This window comes from Engraulis encrasicolus, chromosome 14 (assembly GCF_034702125.1).
Source record: "Engraulis encrasicolus isolate BLACKSEA-1 chromosome 14, IST_EnEncr_1.0, whole genome shotgun sequence".
In the NCBI taxonomy this organism is placed as follows: Eukaryota; Metazoa; Chordata; class Actinopteri; order Clupeiformes; family Engraulidae; genus Engraulis; species Engraulis encrasicolus.
Window position 1 is genome coordinate 23,694,258 of NC_085870.1, and position 18,291 is coordinate 23,712,548.

At 43.3% G+C, this 18,291-nt stretch overlaps 1 protein-coding gene across 4 annotated transcripts; it reads right to left on the reverse strand.

Moving 5' to 3' along the window:
• Window positions 1–128: 128 nt before the first annotated feature.
• Window positions 129–14,917, reverse strand: ip6k1 (inositol hexakisphosphate kinase 1). 4 transcript variants are annotated; one of them, XM_063215253.1, is made up of 6 exons: window positions 14,859–14,917; window positions 9,566–10,194; window positions 7,291–7,507; window positions 6,459–6,640; window positions 4,680–4,855; window positions 129–2,046 (listed from the first exon to the last, which is right to left on the reverse strand). In XM_063215253.1, the coding sequence occupies exons 2-6, from the start codon at window positions 9,870–9,872 to the stop codon at window positions 1,285–1,287; spliced, it is 1,644 nt and encodes a 547-aa protein (XP_063071323.1). In that variant the 5' UTR covers window positions 9,873–10,194; window positions 14,859–14,917; the 3' UTR covers window positions 129–1,284. The 4 variants fall into 4 exon arrangements, with proteins under 4 accessions (XP_063071323.1, XP_063071320.1, XP_063071321.1 ...); XM_063215250.1 differs by lacking the exon at window positions 14,859–14,917 and adding an exon at window positions 14,752–14,834; XM_063215251.1 differs by lacking the exon at window positions 14,859–14,917 and adding an exon at window positions 14,643–14,738.
• Between the last annotated feature and the right edge of the window lie 3,374 nt (window positions 14,918–18,291).

Below are 18,291 nucleotides of genomic sequence, written 5' to 3' on the forward strand. Positions count from 1 at the left end.
CCCTGTATTATTTTACTCTTTGCTTAGGGCGATTGCTTTGTGTGTGTTCTATTGTGTTGAGAGAGGAAATGATTCTTCTTTACTCTCTGACTGCTAAATGTTCTAAAGGAGGACAAGTACACTTCAAATCTGTGTGATTACTTTATATAGACAGTGCCTAGGCAATAACCACAACCACAAACAAAAATGCTGTCAATGTTTTACAGTGCAAATGGTATGTGGAGTATTTTTTTTCTCTTTGGGTTTGACAAAAGCTTGTAACACAAGAAAAACTGAGCACAAAAAAGCTGTATACACACTGTCTGGCAGACATATCTAGGGGTCAGGTCTCCTATTTATATAGAAGGGATGATGAGACCAAATAAAAATAAAAAGAAATGTCATCTCCAGGAGAACCAACAGCTTTGACTGGAAACGTAAACAACACACACAGTGACTGCATTAAAATGGAATCAAAAGGACTACAATAGAGAGAGCAACATTTAAAATAAATAAATGACCTGCAAAACGCAATTTTTCAAACCAACAAGCAGTGGGGTGATTATCACTTAATCCATAAAGTGTTGGGAAATGGTTCACCTTCAGTTTCATATCAAGGGACCTGGGTAACTTAAAAACTCCCTTTTCCCCCTCCCCAATACATCTCTGTCGGCCAGGGGGAGGCTACGGGCGGTTCCACTGTCTTGCCCTTCCTGCCTGGTAACACTGTTATAGAGGATGAGTCAAATAAAAAGATCCCTGCAGCCATCCAATCATGTGTCTTAATGTGTCATCATAACACAGACTCGAATGGGCATAACCAACTGTACAATGTGGTGGTGGGACTTGACCATGGAATAGACCTGAAACTATGCCTGGCGAATACATGCAGTAACAGCACATGGCCACAGGGCGGTGACATGCCCTAATAACACAGCACACAAAAAAAGTTGTTTGTTTTTCCACTGTGAGGTGAAAGGACAGCAACATAGTCTGTCCTACTGGCCAGCACCCAGAAGAGTCAGGATCATTTCTGCTCACGAATGGCAAGAAAGAGTTCCAGAATCAGTCTGCTTGCATATATGCAACAATGAGGAATATCCCTATTTTTTTTTTCTCTGTGCTTTTAGTTGTCAGCTCTGTGACCAGGTCACTGCAGACTGACAACTTAATGAGTAGGCTGTCTGAAGACTGAGGTTGGACAAAGACAGGAACTGAGGATGATACTTGGGAACAAAATGCAGGAAGAAAAGGTTAAAAAATAAAGTTTTATATCAAGTGTAGAGGTTGGCTATGTCTTGTCAGTCACTTGTTCTCTTCCCTGATGGCCTCCAGGATTTTGATGAGGCTCTCTAGTCCAAACACGTAGCCCTGGTCGGGCCCGTCGTGAACCGTCTGGTCGTCTCGAAAACCTTTGAAGGTGCTGTGTGCAAAGTCGATCATTCGCACGTCCACACTGGGCGGCTGCTGCTGCTGCTGCTGCTGAAGACAGGACTGGCTGTCTGATGAGGAGGAGGTGGTGGTGGTGGTGGTGATGGAGGAGGTGGTGAGGCGAGGGGCGACTGTAGGAGGAGGTTGCTTTGGGGGCATGGGGGTGTCCGCAGTAGTAGCCGACGACTCCACAGCTGGGCTGGCCTCCATGGGCTGAGGAAAGGACAGTTGTGGCTGTAGTGGCTGGGGGAGGGACTGCAGTGGCTGGGGGAGGGGCGGTTGTTGTTGTTGTTGTTGTTGTTGTTGTTGTTGTGAGTGAAAGGGGACCAGCAGGCCTTGGCTGGCGTCCTTGTCCTTGACCAGGACTTCAGCTTTGGTCCATACAGCCTCGGCCTCAGGCTCCTTGCCTTCGTAGATGATGAGCAGCGAGCTGGAGTAGAAGCGGTACGAGGCCTGGCGCTCCAGCACCGCCTTCAGGCTGCGCAGCTTGCCCAGGATCGGCTCAAACAGGTCCCGTCTCAGCTGCGTACCGTTGTGCATGTACTGAAACAGGGCGTGCCTGAAGCCATCAATGGACAAGCCGCGTCCGTAGTACTTGTTCCTGCAAAGGTAATGCCCTGTGTCCATCTGGTATACCTGCAGAGTCAGAAGCACAAAAAAGAGAAAAAGAAAATATTAATAATGGCCGACAAAGGAGAAAATAAACAAGAGATATTCAACTTCCCTTTGACTTTTGATCCTCATATTCCTTGTAATCCTAAGCCTATACCCCGACGGTCTAGATCTGATGACTTCATGCTGAATGGCAGTGTGACACATCATGATAACAATAACAGGAACCAGTCCCCCCGACTGAAAATGAAAGAAAAAATCTTTGAGGGTTTGTACACATAGCATTAAAGTGCATTAAAATGCACACACACCTTAGTGTACAGTAAGGAAGACAGATTTTTTTTCTGAGAGTAAGCATATTTACTGTACTTTACTGTGACATTGTAAGAATGTTCAACCCCTATCATACTCTGTACACTGCCTACTTCTACATACTATACTATATCATAGATGTATCCATCAACACTTGTTGTCTACCTTAACTGACAGAGTATGTTTTTTTTCTGCTTTGGTCTATCCCAACTCACAGAATGTCTTTTTGCACAATTACCTTTTCTACATTTATCTCTATTTTTTATTTTATTTTCCCCACCCTGATGACTATTCCTGTGTTTATTTTTGTCTTGAAATATGTCCATGTGGGCTTTTGTGTATTTGTGTATTTATGTAAGCTACTGGATACCTGAATTTCCCCCTGGGGATCAATAAAGTTACTCTACTCTACTCTATTTACAGACCAGACCATTCCGTAAGACCTGAAGTCTTTGAAAACAAAAAAGTTTGATGCAACTAAAAGGAATGATTATTCCTGTCAGGGTTCCCACTCTCATAAGATATAAAATTCCATGATTTTCCATGACTTTCCAGTATGTTTAAGTAAACTTGGGATGCCTTTTATTGTGACAAGGTAGAAGCCCAGAACTGCATTTGCATGAATCTGGTACCAATATAAACAGAGAAACAGACTAAGAAAATCTGCATCAGGTGGGCGGTACACAGTGCAATCTTCCTCTATTATCACAGTTAATTTAAGTCATATAGAAATAGTTTTGATGTTGTTTGACAGCTCTTTTCCAACTACAAATAACAAACATTTTCAGGCCCAATTCAGACTTTGAATGTTTCTCCCTTAATATTGGTGCCAGATCATAAAAATGCAATCCTGGGGTTCTAGCTGGCAACTAAAAAGGCCTACAAAGTTGAATAAAATCAGTGTAGGTCGTAGAGATGCACCGAAATGAAAATTTGTGGCCGAAACCGAAACCGAATAATAATGAATCACTTGGCAGAATAGCAAAACCGAATATTACAGTTCAGTTAAAAGTTATCAAAAGCTAGGTTTTTCACTATTTTTAAATACCGGTATTGCTGAAATCTACAACTTACAATAAATGTCTAGACATGTTTTTCATAGGAAAAAAATATTTATTTGAAGTCTTCAAATGTTCGAGTAGAACTGAAATTACCGTAATTCCTCGAATAGTATCCGGGGTTACTATTATTTATTTCTTTTTTTGGCCAGGCTATTAATTGGGGTAGGCTACTATTTGAGGGGAGGCTCCTATTTTTTAGGTTTAATTTTTGTTTTTATTTTTTTAAAATTTCAACGATTGTCATTTGGTGGGGAAAAAAACTGAGCACATAATTTCATACCTTACATTTATTAATTGTTAATTCATATTTGGAGTCTTATTGCAATCCATTTCATTTGTTTCTAATTCATGTCGTTAACAATGTACAACATGTGAAGCTGTCTATGGGCACATCTAACATCTGTGATATAGCCCTACCTCAGGAAGTTTCATCGTCATGAGAGTGCCACAAGATGTAGGCTAAACTTTAAAAAAAACTAGGCCTAACAGATGCATGCACGTCCACCACGTGCCTGGACCGAGATGAATAGCGTAATGAAACATAGGCCTAAAAGGACTTAAAAAAAAAAAAAAAAAAAAAAAACCAGTCTTAAACGCTGGCCTGTTCTATGTAAGTAACATCAGCGCATCGCGACATGAGGGAACATCATTCACGGCCGTAAAGGCCATATATCTTTGGCGCAAAGCTATTTCAAACCAAGCTGCCAGCGCTTCTGTTCTTTGGACAGGCCGGCCCCATAGTATCCTGTGATTATTTAATTTCAAATAGATAGGCATCTTTCGGGGCTCACGAATGTCAGAGCAGTTTAATGCAACAGCAGTTTGATGCAACAGCAGTTTGATGCAACAGCAGTTTGATGGTGTGCACAAAAATGGCCATTCTTCTTCACCGGGGCAATGTGGATGCTTGTTTCCCATTGCCCGTCAACTTCTGAAGACAATGTCTCGTGATAGTAGTGGGAAATGCAATGTCATTTTAAGGCATTTTAGGGGGGCCTTAGCCAAAGGTGAATTGGCTTTCGGCCGAAAACCGAAAGTGTCTTTTTTGCGTTTTCAGACTAATATTTTCTGTTGCCGAATTTTCGGTGCACCTCTACTAGGTCGGGCACCAAAAGTGTCTGATTTGAAAAGCAGTGACCCAGCTCAGTGTTGCAGCTAGGCTAGCAAATAGCCAAAAACACATGGAAATTTTGATATGGAGATCTGTGAATCTGCCATGGAATAAAATGTCCAAGTAAAGAGAGTTAATTTCCTGTTGCAATGTAAGAGGTATAAAAGACTGACCTGCATGCCACAGACCCGTACCCCCAGTGTGGCGGAGGTACTCTGTTCACATTTCTTCATCTGGCGCGCAGCCTTCTCTTCGGAAGCATCATCCCCATGTTGCCTGGTGCCCATCTTCAGGTCCAGGATGCAGGGATAGCTGAAGTGATGCACTACGTTCTCCAGCAAGAGGAATTCTTGGGAACATTTGAAGTCAAGGAATATTCATTAACTGAATTGCTATTGGCTTATGTACTTTCAATATACCATTATAACCACTCATTACAACAGAGGTATGCAGAAAAGCATCTCTGAACACATAGCATGTCAAAGACCACACTGGGTGCCACTCCTGTCAACTAAGAACAGGAAAGTGAGTCTACAATTAGCACCGGCTCACCAAAATCGGACAATACAACCTTTGCACGGTGGCAGGGGTCAGAATTTGGCCACAAAAAACATGGATCGACCATGTCTTGCATCAACAGTTCAGGCTGGTGGAGTAATGACGTTAGGGATATTTTCTTGGCACATTTTGGGCCATTATTTAAAGCCCTATTCGGACGGGACAAATTGTATGTATGAACATGAGCAAATGCGATTCTATCTCTCAATGTCGGCAATAGAAATGGCCAATTCGGAGTGGATTAAAATATCTCAGTAAACGAACAGAAAGTGGGCAGAGGGGTAAATCATCACGCACTTTTGTGACAGTCTTATCATGTGCATGCCATCTCAACAATATATTATTGACAGGGTTCCCACTCTAATTCAGCTATACAATTCCATGATTTTCCATGACTTTCCAGACCCAAAAAAAAGAATTTCCATGACCATTTCCGGAAAAAGAAATGACGTTAAAAAGTTTTAAAACGTGTGAAAACTGAAGATTATCTTCACCGCCGAGCAGAATGTTGCACATTTTACAGCACGAAACCAAACGTCTCTGGCGAAGCGTTGTAGTATAACCAGTAAGAAACAATGTTATACATGAAACAAAAAAGTTTTTGCTTCTACATGTGACGGAGGTCATCTTGCACCTGTTCACCCCCCTCGGGGATCAAACCTGCATCCTCGTCAACTACAACGGTTCGGCAATGGGAGACAGTACGATACCGCTGGGCCAAGAAACTAGTCTCTCAGCCCAACGGCACGAGACTGTATGAAGCTATCGGAGGGAGGTTTACCAACGTTCCACGCCAACTCTGTGCTAGTTAGCCTGCGTTACACTCTCCCCCTTAAACCTCACTCCCATCCGGGTCACGGCACCACTGTGACGGAGGTCATCTTGCACCTGTTCACCCCCCTCGGGGATCGAACTTGCATCCTCGTCAACTACAACGGTTCGGCAATGGGAGACGCAGTACGATACCGCTGGGCCGAGAGACTAGTCTCTCGGCCCAACGGCACGAGACTGTATGAAGCTATTGGAGGGAGGTTTACCAACGTTCCACGCCAACTCTGTGCTAGTTAGCCTCCGTTACATACACAAATGTTAAGAAAATTCCATGATATTCGATGACTGTGCATGCAAAATGGCAAAATTCCATGACTTTTTCCATGACCTAGAGGTGGTGAAACTCTCTGCAAGTTTACCGTCATACTGTGCTATCTTTACTGACATGGCGTGTTCGGACGGGACTTACATTTCCCGGTTATTATTACTTTACTTCAGGTCCCCCCACTAAACTACTGTAGTCCCGTCCGAATGGGGCTTTAGACTACAAACAAATGCAACAGTTATGAGAAACTGTGCAGAATCACAAGGACGACAGCCTGTGCAGATTGACGGCAGGATACTGTAGAGTTTCCTATCCTTGGACTCGGAGCGCATGCGGCTGAGTTGTTGCTTGTGGCAGCGAAGGCTCCAGGGGTTGTGGGTGATCCTCTCGGAGCTGAGGCCGCTGTTCCCGTCCAGCATCTGGAATGGCACCTCCGAGTGCATGTGCAGCTCCAGGCGGGGGCTCTTCAACTCCTGCAAACTGAAGGTTCAAAAACACAGAGAGAGATGCAGAGAGAAAATTAAATGAAGCGAGCACGCACACACACCTTTTTATAATGTTTTTTTTTAAAACTGTGTTGGAGTCTGCATATACATTTTGAGGGCAATATAAGCCAAATATATACTGTAGTCTGGATGTGAGGAACAAGCCAAGGGGGTCAGGGCAGTCCCCTTTTTTGGCTGTGCACAAAACAATTTTGCTCACTAATGGTAAGCGGACTGTGAAAAGAGACTCAAGTTACATTACATTGCACTTAGCTGATGCTTTCATTTATTCAAAGCAACTTAGTTATTATTTGTCAGGGTATTGGTTACAGTCCCTGGAGCAATGTGGGGTTAGGTGCCTTGCTCAAGGGCACTTCGGCCATGAATGGAGGTGTAGGGAAAGGTCAGGGTGGATTAGAACCTGCAACCCCTAGATTGAAAGACCAACTCTCTAACCACTAGGCCACGGCTGCCCCCACATTCACCTCAAGTTGATATCGGGGTGATGTAAAACTTTTTTTTTTACTGTATATTTTCATTAGTAAATAAACCAGATTCCAACGCATCAGCTCCAGTGAAACCAGACTGATTCATAAGCTGATCCGAAACAGACAACACACCAAGCCTCCAGCCACCTCCACTTACTTCTCACTGCTGTCGCTCTCGTGCGCAGACTTTTCCTCCTTGTCCTTGTGGTCGCTGCTGGAGCGGTGGAGGCTGCGGCGGGAGTGCTTGCGGCGAGGTGCGTCTCGGTCGCGCTCCGTCTGCTCCTCCTGCTCCAGCCCCTCGCTCTCCACGTAGGGGTACGCCACCAGGTTGATGTAGCCGTCCAGGTCTCCTTCGAAGCACACCAGCACAACACCTACAGCCGCACACACGCACACATACTAAAGTTAACATGGCACACCAGCACAACACCTACAGCCGCACCAGAGATTCTTTAAGTATATAGAGATATGACAATGTAATAGGTTGCTATGGGCACCTAACGTGACCAGGTTCCGGTCTGCCTAAAGGGGTGTGTCATAATGCTCCTAGAATGAATAGAACAGTCCTTAGGTCTGCCTAAAGGGGGATTCCAACCCCCCCCCCCCCTGCAATAATAGAAAACAATGGGTCGGAAACAATGGGCCAATGGAACCTCTCTCTCTCGTACTCTATCTGGCCGCACACACGCACACACACACATACTAAAGTTAAAGCATTTAGCATGCTACACGGATCCATTGACTTTCACTAGCTTAGCGACATATTCCCTCTTTTAACTTGTCTTAAAGCAAGACAACGCTTAACATGAAAAATAAGACACTTTACCACCTTTATAAACCCCAGCCAAGGATTTTAACTGTATTTTTTAAGCCCCAAAATAGTGGCATACCCCTTTGGGCAACAGACATGGGCAACAGACCACATGGCGAATAGCGTCAGAAAAGTCAAACACACATTCTGTAATGGCTCACAATACCCGACTGACATGCTATGCCATGATCTGTCATACCAGACAATCCAAGAACCTTGCTGAACCGCAGGGAATACATGTATCTGGTTGAAGTTATTGAAGATTGCAGGGCTTGCTTATTACTCCCTGTTCGCTGAATGTCTGCATCTAATGGTCAATACAAATAATAACATGTTTGGGGTGATATAGTTTAAGAAGTGTTTGCTCATTTTGGTCAAATTTGTAGTAAAGATTAGAACAGATTTTTACTAAAAATGTAAATGAATGAATGTAATAAATTACAAAAGGTGTACATGCTTTTCCCTTCATCTCCTTCCCCTCAGTAACATCCTCAACCTGGAATCCACTACTATCCAGAGGCCAATACTACAAAGTTAGTTCAGGAGTAAACCAGGTTAAGTTAAGAGGCAGGTAAATCACCAATGATGATGATTTACCTCTTAACTCAACCTGGTTTACTCTTGAACCAGCTTTGTTGTAAATGAGCACTCCATGCTTTTCTATTTGATGATTTGCCTCTTAACCGGTTAACCCCTGTACCAGCTTTGCAGTATAGGTCCCTGATGACATCCAGCTTAGGGGCTGTTCATACGAGGACGAATGCAAGGGAAGACGACAAAATATTTTATCAGAAGTGCCTTTCGTTTACATAGCGACCCCGCCATCAGGGCTCGAAGACGCAAAAATCTGAAGACTCCTTCCAGAGTGGGGAGTGTTGAAGACGACATGCATTGCGTCTCCATCTAAACGGCAAAAACACAAAAAATATGTTCACGTCCCGTATACCTTCACGTCACTCTTTTGAAGATTTTTTCATCTTCAGGCCCAGACGGCAAGGTTGCCGTGTAAACAAAAGGCACTTCACTTCAGATCAAATATTGTGTCATTTCCACTTGCAATCGTCCTCATGTGAAAGGCATCTAAAAATTAAAGACGAGACGCTACTTTTAAGTCTCCATATAAAGCATCAATCATCACCGTGTAAACGTAGCCTTGATCTATCCACTTTGCCCACTAAACACTAACTGTCTTAATGTAAACATGCAACATCAAACCGGCGTGATGAAAATGATTTGCACTCAGGGCAATCCCACTCAGGTGCCCACCCCCCACACCCACATACACAAAAAAACATGTTATTATCACAATACTGTGGTAATAGTGTGGACATTACACATTAATGCCTCAAATTCTCATGCTGTAGTCTTACAATTGTGTGACAAATAAAAAAAGACAAAGACAAAAAGACATTTTTTAAACCATCTGAAATCAAACTGATTAAGAAATGCACTCAGAGAGTGCAGACCTCCGCCAACCCCCTCAGGTGACGCCCAAAACAAAAAAAACATGTTATCACAATAGTGTGGTAGTAATAGCATGGAAATTACTCATTCATAGCCAAGTCATCATGTCAGTAGCCCCTACCCCAAGAGCTGCTAACATACTTGCGTTTTGATTTACCTTTGTACTCTGGGGTGAACTCCTTCATCTCTGGCGGGAGGGATTCGTAGAAGCGCTGCTCACGAGAGATGAGGGGCTTGCAGACGGTGTGGTCGTCGTAGCGCATCATGCTGGTATGGCCGCCCACCTGGTGCACGAAGGGCTCGAGGGCCACGCCGCCCCCAGAGCGCCTCCTGTCTGGCCCGGCCGCCCCCTGCTGCTGCTGCTGCTGCATCTGAGGCTGCTGCTGCTGGGGAGTGGGAGGAGCATGACCTTGGCTGTGGCCACCGCTGTGCTTGCCCGCCTCCATGCTGTGCGGGATGCACATGGCGTTGGAGGTCCGTGAGGCAGTGGGGGCATGGGCGCGGGCATGCAGGCCAGGTGAGCGCGGAGGAGGGGGCGGCTGAGTGCGCAGGCTGCCGCCCGGTGGGGGTGGAGCCAGCCCGACAAGCGACGCCCACCAGACTCAGCAGCCAGTCAGTTGTCGATGCCCACCAGACCAGCAGCCAGTCAGTCCTGTCCCCACCCACCAGACCAGAAGCCAATTAGTCGTGTCCCCGCCCACCAGACCAGCAGCCAATCAGTGGTCTCCCACCAAAACCAGCAGCCAGTCAGTCAGTCTTGTCCCCTCAAGCACCAGAATGACACAACTGCAGAGAAAAACAGAGAAAGGACAAAATAAATTCACACATCCACTATATTACCAAAAATATTTACTTATCCATTCAAATTATCAGAATCAGGTGTTCGCCCGGCCAAATGTACAGTATATAAAATAAAGCACGTAGGCATGCAGACACTTTTGAAAGAGTGGGCCGCTGTGAGGAGCTCAGTGAATTCCAGCTTGGGAACGGTCATAGGATGCCACCAGTGCAGCAAATCCAGTCATGAAATTTCCTTGCTCTTGAATATTCCACATTCAAAATCAACTGTCAGCTTCATTATAAGAAAATAGAAGAGTTTGGGAACAACAGCAACTCAGCCACGAAGTGGTAGGCCAGGTTAACTGACTGAGAGGGATCAGCGGATGCTAAGGCGCATAGTGGAAAGAGGTGGCTGACTTTCTGCACAGCCAATTGCTCCAAACTTCATGTGACCCTCAGACTAGTACACTAGTGAACTAAGAATTGCTTCAGGAGGATATCAATAAGATTACATTTTGGACAACTCCATGTTCCAAGCATTGTGGAGGCAGTCCCGTGCACAAAGTAAGGTCCATAAAGACATGGATGACAGAGCCTGAGTTGAGTCAGAGACTGAGTCTGAACTTGACTAGCCCACACCCTACAGCCCAAACCTGAACCCGATAGAACACCTTTAGGATGAATTAGAGCAGAGACTAAGAGCCGGTCCTTCTCAACCAACATCAGTGTGTGACCTCACCAATGTGCTGGAAGAATTCCTATAAACACACTCCTCAAGCTGTAGTAGCAGCTGCAAACGTTGGATCGACATCATATTGAACCCTACGTGTTAGGAATGGGATGTCACTTAAGTTCATGTGTGGCAAGACAGGTGGGCAGACTTTTGGGTCATATACTGTACATGGGTGGTTGACATGACGCCCTGGTTTTACGTAACATTAGTTAAAAACCTACAAAAACTAAAAAACCTAATTGATATTTTTCCTCTTGATAACAAATGCAAATGAAAGAAGATGTGGTACGTCACGTTTCATATTAGTCTTTGATGAGCAGAAACATTTTTGTTCAGATTTATGGAAAGGTTTATATGTCAAATGTCCTGTGGTGTGACTGTAACATTAATACAACCTGGAATATATACAGCTATAAAATAAACCAACAACATTTTGAATCATTTATAAAGCATTTGGCATGATTGCATAAATATTAACCTTATATTAAAAAATATGAATGTGAAAAAACTCAAACCAGTAATATTAACTACAAGTTCAGTTTTGTAACACAAATTGCGTCCTGCGGGGTGACATGTAAGTCAGGTTTGTGTACAGGCAGCTGCAAGGCCAACTACACGGGTCTTAAAGACAGGCTCCTAACCAGTTATACCTCAGTTATTGGAGAGTGGTGTGGAAGTTTAAGGTGACTATTAACCTCTTAATATGTCTACATATTGCAATGTTTCTGTCACACAATGTTTATGGTGTCCCGTGGTGTGACTGCTCTTATGGAAGGAAAAAAACTTGTTTTATGAGTGAAAACACATATTAAGGTTAAACACTATCATTATCTAGTTAGCATGAGCTCGGGGGTCAGTCATGAATACAAAAGGATTAAAGTGGCCACAATGCAGTGAATTTTCTGTGGTGTGACTACATGTCATGTGGTGTGACATGCTTAGACATTGTGTTACTCAATCTTTACTTATTTTTCATGCATCATGCAAGGATATAAGGATACCAGGAGATTTATTTGTCACATTCAACAATTATTACAAGTAATACAGTGAAACCATGCAGTGAAATCACAGTTGTCTGCCTGTACGATGCATAGGCGTGTTGGGGTGGGGGTGGGATTGCGGGTGGGTAGTAGTGTATGTGTGGAGTGGGGGTTAAGGGAACAACAGCAGAAAGAGCATTGGGCATATGTTTGTGCAGAATATTAATCATTTTATTGTATCTTACAGAAATGTCAAACCAATGATGTCACACCGCAGGACACATTTTCCCAAAAATGGCAAAATTTAGGCGATATTCGACCCATTTTTTTAGGAATTGGAATATGTTTCCTCCTTTAAGTGTGCTACGGCCTTAAACGTCAACCACCCACATACACCACAAGACCAGACATCAAGTGCTGCTAACCCTCCAAAACTGATGGACAGCAAACAGACATAGTGACAGGCTTAGCCTACTGCACGATACTTTGTTGTTTGTTGTCATCAACAAAGTTGTTAGGTTTGGGACACTTGCAGTGAGTGTTTCCTTTCCGGTCTTTGAAGGTGTGGAGGTAGGAACAGGACTCAAGCACCCCAAACCCATTAGGGCAGTGGTTCTCAAACTTTTTTGTGTGAAGTACCACCTGAGAAAATACTGAGCTCTCCGAGTACCACCTTGAAAACCAACATTAGAATATCGCAGTAAAGGCCTTCCATGTTCACTTTTGCCAGTCAATACACCGTCACATTCAGTGCAAGTTTGTTTTTACATTTCTTGCTTGCCTAGTATTATTCTGCATTATGTTTTCAGATTCATACAATTCAATATTACAAAATGTGAGACCGAAGAGACATTTTCAACTGCAATAACTTGATCAGATCAAATCAATGCACAAACAAATAATTCTTCCAAGTACCACCAGAGATGCCTCAAGTACCACCAGTGGTACACGTACCACTGTTTGAGCACCACTGCATTAGGGGAAATAAAAAAATATATAGCCTACATTTAATCATGTCAATTTGTTGGAAAAAAATATACAGTAAAAAAGTGGACTTTTGTGGGCTTAGTGGATACACACGGTATGTCTAAAGTGATCTGATAAATTGTCATCATGGTTAAGTTATTAGTTCTACCTAACGGCACCTAGTGTTCAGTGAACCCGAAACCGTGGTTGATATTATCTTATCTGGGGTAATTCTTTGGTCAGCTTTTTGTCATCAACAAAATTATAGGCTATCGCAAGTTTCTTTTAAGTCTTTAAAGGTCATGAACAGGGGTAAATTGGACTGCTAGAAATTGCAGTTTCGATATTGCCCCATCCCATGTCTGTCGTGAAAATGTTGACTGATACGTGCTCATTTCATGCCAACAATCTAGCAGCTAAGCCCAAAAAATAGAATCGTTGATGCATATTTGGTATGTACAACTTCATGCATCACACGTTTTTCGACTTCAAACAGTTGAAAACGTGGGTAGTGCACTAAGGTGTACAGATACAGTCATGCAAAAACATTAGTGAAAATTGTTGTAAGAAAGCCAGAAGTGGGTAGAATATGGTTTGTATCATTAGCATTGCAAAACACCTAAGTACAATCCTGGAAACCACATTCATGAAATAGCTTGTAAATGCTGATAAACGACCGTGTGTGACAGAAACCATGCAGTCCGTTACTTCACAAATACAACAGCTAGCGTTCAAACGCTAATTTTAGCTGCACGTTAGCCTGGTGAGACGGGCCTGGTGAAATGGACCATAATCTGAAGCGCTGCATTTAAGAGGGCATCAGTTTAAGATTCGCAGCAGAACCAAATGATGTGAGGCCAACTATATAAACAACCACTGCTTAATCGAATACACCTCGGACGTCCCAACACATCTGTTATTGGGGGTCAACCTAATCTAGACCAGCTAACCTTGACAAATTCATATTGGAGTTGCATACTTGCAGCGTTCACGTGTAGTTGCTTCGATACCTCACTTGTCGTGTTATATTCCAACTGAATTTATGGTCGACAAAATACCTCAATCTCCTTAATAGCGTAGTATTATATAAACCAGGCGCTAGCCCAACTGCACCGGTGCCAGAAACACAGCTTAGCTACTAAGCAAGTGGGTAACGGACAAGCCGGAAATCAAACGAGCCAAGTAAACAAATAGTTGTTCATAGTTTTGACACAGACCATTTACATCACTTTTGACATGGCTAATGTAACGCCTAGCATCTACATGTCATACATCAGAAAATAATTATACTGCTCTACAAGATGATAGGTCTACAGGACCGTTTAAACATCTCAGACATTATCAATCGTCAACTCGGTGTACCATTTTGTTTTGATTAGCCACAACACGACTTGAGACTAGCAACTAGGCTAACGCTGCTCTACCAAGCTAGCTCAGGTCTTAAGTCCTTGAAACGTTTGTGCCATTCCTGCTTACTGACTTACATTAGAAATGTTGCCGTGGGTTTTGGATTAAACAAAATGGAGTGTTGTATGACATGTCTTCACTAATTCACTAAAATGAGAGTTCGAAAAAGCTGTTACGGCTGTATCATGATCGAAACGTAACCTTAGCTAACCATCTAGGCTAGCAGATAGCTGCTAACATTAGTCTCTCCAGCTCAACATGACCGTGTTGTCAAATACACGCATGAAAATTACAATGCAAAGATGTTATGCAACTAGCACAAACACATCCAGCAGATAAACGATTAAAATGTATCCTTGAAACGTTACCAGCAGATGACACTTTTCTGGATGATCGCTACAGTCTTCGGGCTATGATGAAATAATAATGTGTGTGAGTAAGTGGCCCGTTATTTCAAAAAATAACTATAGCTATTACCTTAAATGGACGAAAGGCAGTTACAGAAAGAATTTGGCGTAAACTAACGACGATAAGTTTTGAAAAGACAGGCTTGCCTGATAAGGTTACTGAAATGACGTCGTTACCGTAACGTCCGTCTGGACCACTTGAGGGCAGCTACCTGCTGTGGTGCCAGCCAGTGAAAAGAAGGAACAGCATTTCACTCACAGCTTCAGTGGAATGGGCATTCATTCTCCCGTTAGTTCTAGTTCTAGACCTGTGTAGGCCTTCAGTGGCCTATGTACCACGCATGCAAAATGTCGATGAAAGGTCATAAGTAGGGCGAAAAATTATGAATACCGTATGGTGAAAATATGCTCTCTCTCAAAGTTATTCAAAAGGATGTAGTAGCATAAACTTTATTAATCACCAAAGGGAAATAAAAGTAGCCTAGATAGGCCTACCTTGCTGCGGTGCCAAGGCGGTGCGCCAAAAAGATCTATTGTAAAAGTGGTAAAAGTTCAAAGAGATTCAAGGGCACGTTAGCCTTTGGGTTGGCTGCCTTCCACCCTGAAGTGATGCTCACAGAACTACAATGTAATTCATGCAGAAAAGAAATACATGCATCTGAACTAGGCCTACTTGCAGTTGATTTTTTTTGTGCAAATGTGAAGTGGGAGGGCATAAAACAGTGCTCAATAGGGCATTAACCACACATTGCATTACTCTGTGTTGTTTGTACAGCGCTGCTTGAAATACAAACCCCAACTCCATAGAAGTTGGGACACAAGGTAAATTGTGAATAATAACAAAATGCCATTTTAAAAATGTCTGATTCTTACATAAGATGGAGAATGGCACAAAGAAAACACATCAACCATCAAAACTGACCAAAATTATTGTTTTGGGGGATATTCATGAATATGTAAAAACAACACGTCTCAAAAGAGTTGGGATGGGGACAATAAAAGGCAGCAAATGTTGAGAAAGACTGAAAACAAAACAAAAGACAACACTTAACAGTTAAATACATTAACCGATGAGATGATTTAATATAAAAACAGTGTTAATTCCCATCTTGGACTATGTTTTCCTTTCTGTAGGCCTAGTGCTTACAGTGTGACAGGTCTTGACCAAAAGCCTGCCATTTTATCACCTGCTGGTCCTTATGATTAGCCTGGTCCTGACCATCCCATAATACTACCATTTCATTTCGTATTCATGGTCTGGCATTTGTTTGCTCTGAAGCGATTGTAGGAAGCAGGAAGTTTGCACTCAGTTATAGTTTGAAATTATTGGACACCTCTCACCCAATCGCTGGAAGTTACTCAACAACAACATAGCGCAGACCAATGGCTCTGGCGCAGATGTGTACGTCATTGTCACGAGTGTTCTCCCCCTTTCGTCCCCACGTGGGGGGCGTATTCGATTATTGGCTGTTTTCTGGGGGGGCGTTGCAATCAAAATTCTACTGCTCCAAGCACTCCACAGAGAAGCACGGCCAGACTACAGTAGTGGAGCCAATCCTTTGGCGGAAGTACGTAGGATGGCTCGCGAGGCTACCTTATGATGGGGTTAAACTGTTAAAACATTGTAGAATGTAATTTGTCCTTACTCTGTGGCAGTAATTGAATATCTCCCTTCAAAATATAATGCATGAGTGGCTTTTCATGCTGTTTAAACCCCATTTATATCATTCAGCACTGTATTTAACTCTATAGATGAGTTACTACTGCACCCCCATGCCATCATGGAGGCTGTCTTTTTAAGCTAGCACTAACACAATTTGGATGGTCCATTTTCACTGTAGCACAGAATGTGCAAGACTCATATTATTTTCAAAAATAATTGACTTCTGCGACTTCTGCTTACTTCTGTAAGCAAAGGACAGTTTCCCATGTCTTCTGGGTCTATTTCAAATGAGCTCGGGTGCATAGGACAAAGATAAAACCCCTCTATCATTTGCATACATGAAGCATTCTTAATATGGTCAATAGCTGTAATTCTTGGAGTACTAGTGAGACTACAGCCAATATATATTTCATGACGTCATGAACCTATACAATGATTTTAATGACAAAAATATGTCTTATATACATTCAATCATGGTAAATCAAAGGGAATTCAAAAATGTATGTAATAACTAAGGTAATTATTCCCTCTGCATCTTTAATTTTGAGTGAGCCTCTCTGTGATTGTCTTATACCTGGACACTCGTATTGTCCATCAGAACAAACAATTCATCTTGAAATGTCCTTCTTTGTTGCTTTGTCTTATTTGGATGTTTATTATATTTCACTGATCCCCGTCCCAGCTTATTTGAGACGTTTTGCGGTTATCAAATTAGAAATGAGTACATATGTCCCCCCAACACTTAATGTTGTGATGAATATATATATTTAATCCACTATTCATCTAATGAATGGATTAAATGTTTTGAAAATGTTTTGAAAAAGGGCAGTCATGGGTGAGCGGTTAGGGCGTCAGACTTGCATCCCAGAGGTTGCCGGTTCGACTCCCGACCTGCCAGGTTGGTGGGGGGAGTAATCAACTAGTGCTCTCCCCCATCCTACTCCATGACTGAGGTACCCTGAGCATGGTATCGTCCCACCGCACTGCTCCCCATGGGGCGCCACTGAGGGCTGCCCCCTTGCACGGGTGAGGCATAAATGCAATTTCGTTGTGTGCAGTGTGCAGTGTTCACTTGTGTCACAATGACAATGGGAGTTGGAGTTTCCCAATGGGGCTTTCACAAAATGATAGCAATTTGATTTTATTGACATTTTACCAAACATCCCAACTTCACTGGAGTTGGGGTTTGTAAGTGAACCCCTTGTAGTTTCTTCCAGGCCAAAAGGCTGGTGAAGAAAGCTGGGTCTGTGGTGGGTATGGAACTGGATGTTCTCAGCACAACAGCCCAGAACAACCCGTACTTGACAATGACAGTCACCCCTGCACCCGTTTCTGGCCAGTCAGAGGAGTCTGTTCAGCTAGATTCCGTGCCATCCCCTGCCGGACAGACAGACTGCAGAAGTCCTTTATCCTCAGGGCCATTCAACTCTTCAAAACCACACAGAAGAATAAGAAGGATACACTGGAAGAGATCATCATTGGTGACTGGACTGCATGAACCAACCCCCTCAAACACGTGCACACGCACACACTTACGCACGCACACACGCATGCGCGCGCATGCACACACACGCACACACCACAATTCAACACAACACAACGCAACCCACACACTCATCTACACTCTCACCTCTTGGATTGCTTTCTCTGAGGAGAAATTACACGCCACCCCATCCACCATCCATCCCTATGGCACAAGCTCCAGCACCACCTTGCACTAATAGTACCTAGACTCCTTACTGCACTGAGTGTTGCCTAACAACAAAACTTTTGAACTGCACTGAGACTCTTTACATAGGACAATAACCCAGGATAATCACTTTACTACACTGGGCATGTGTGTGTGTGTGTGTGTGTGTGTGTGTGTGTGTGTGTGTGTGTGTGTGTGTGTGTGTGTGTGTGTGTGTGTGTGTGTGTGTGTGTGTGTGTGTGTGTGTGTGTGTGTGT

Coding starts and splice junctions, on each gene's coding strand:
- ip6k1 (XM_063215253.1), bottom strand. CDS start 9,872: ATGTGCATCCCGCACAGCATGGAGGCGGGCAAGCACAGCGGTGGCCAC. Junction 7,508..9,565: donor GTTCACCCCAGAGTACAAAG/GTAAATCAAAAC, acceptor GTGCGGCTGTAG/GTGTTGTGCTGGTGTGCTTC. Junction 2,047..4,679: donor TACGGGTCTGTGGCATGCAG/GTCAGTCTTTTA, acceptor CTGACTCTGCAG/GTATACCAGATGGACACAGG.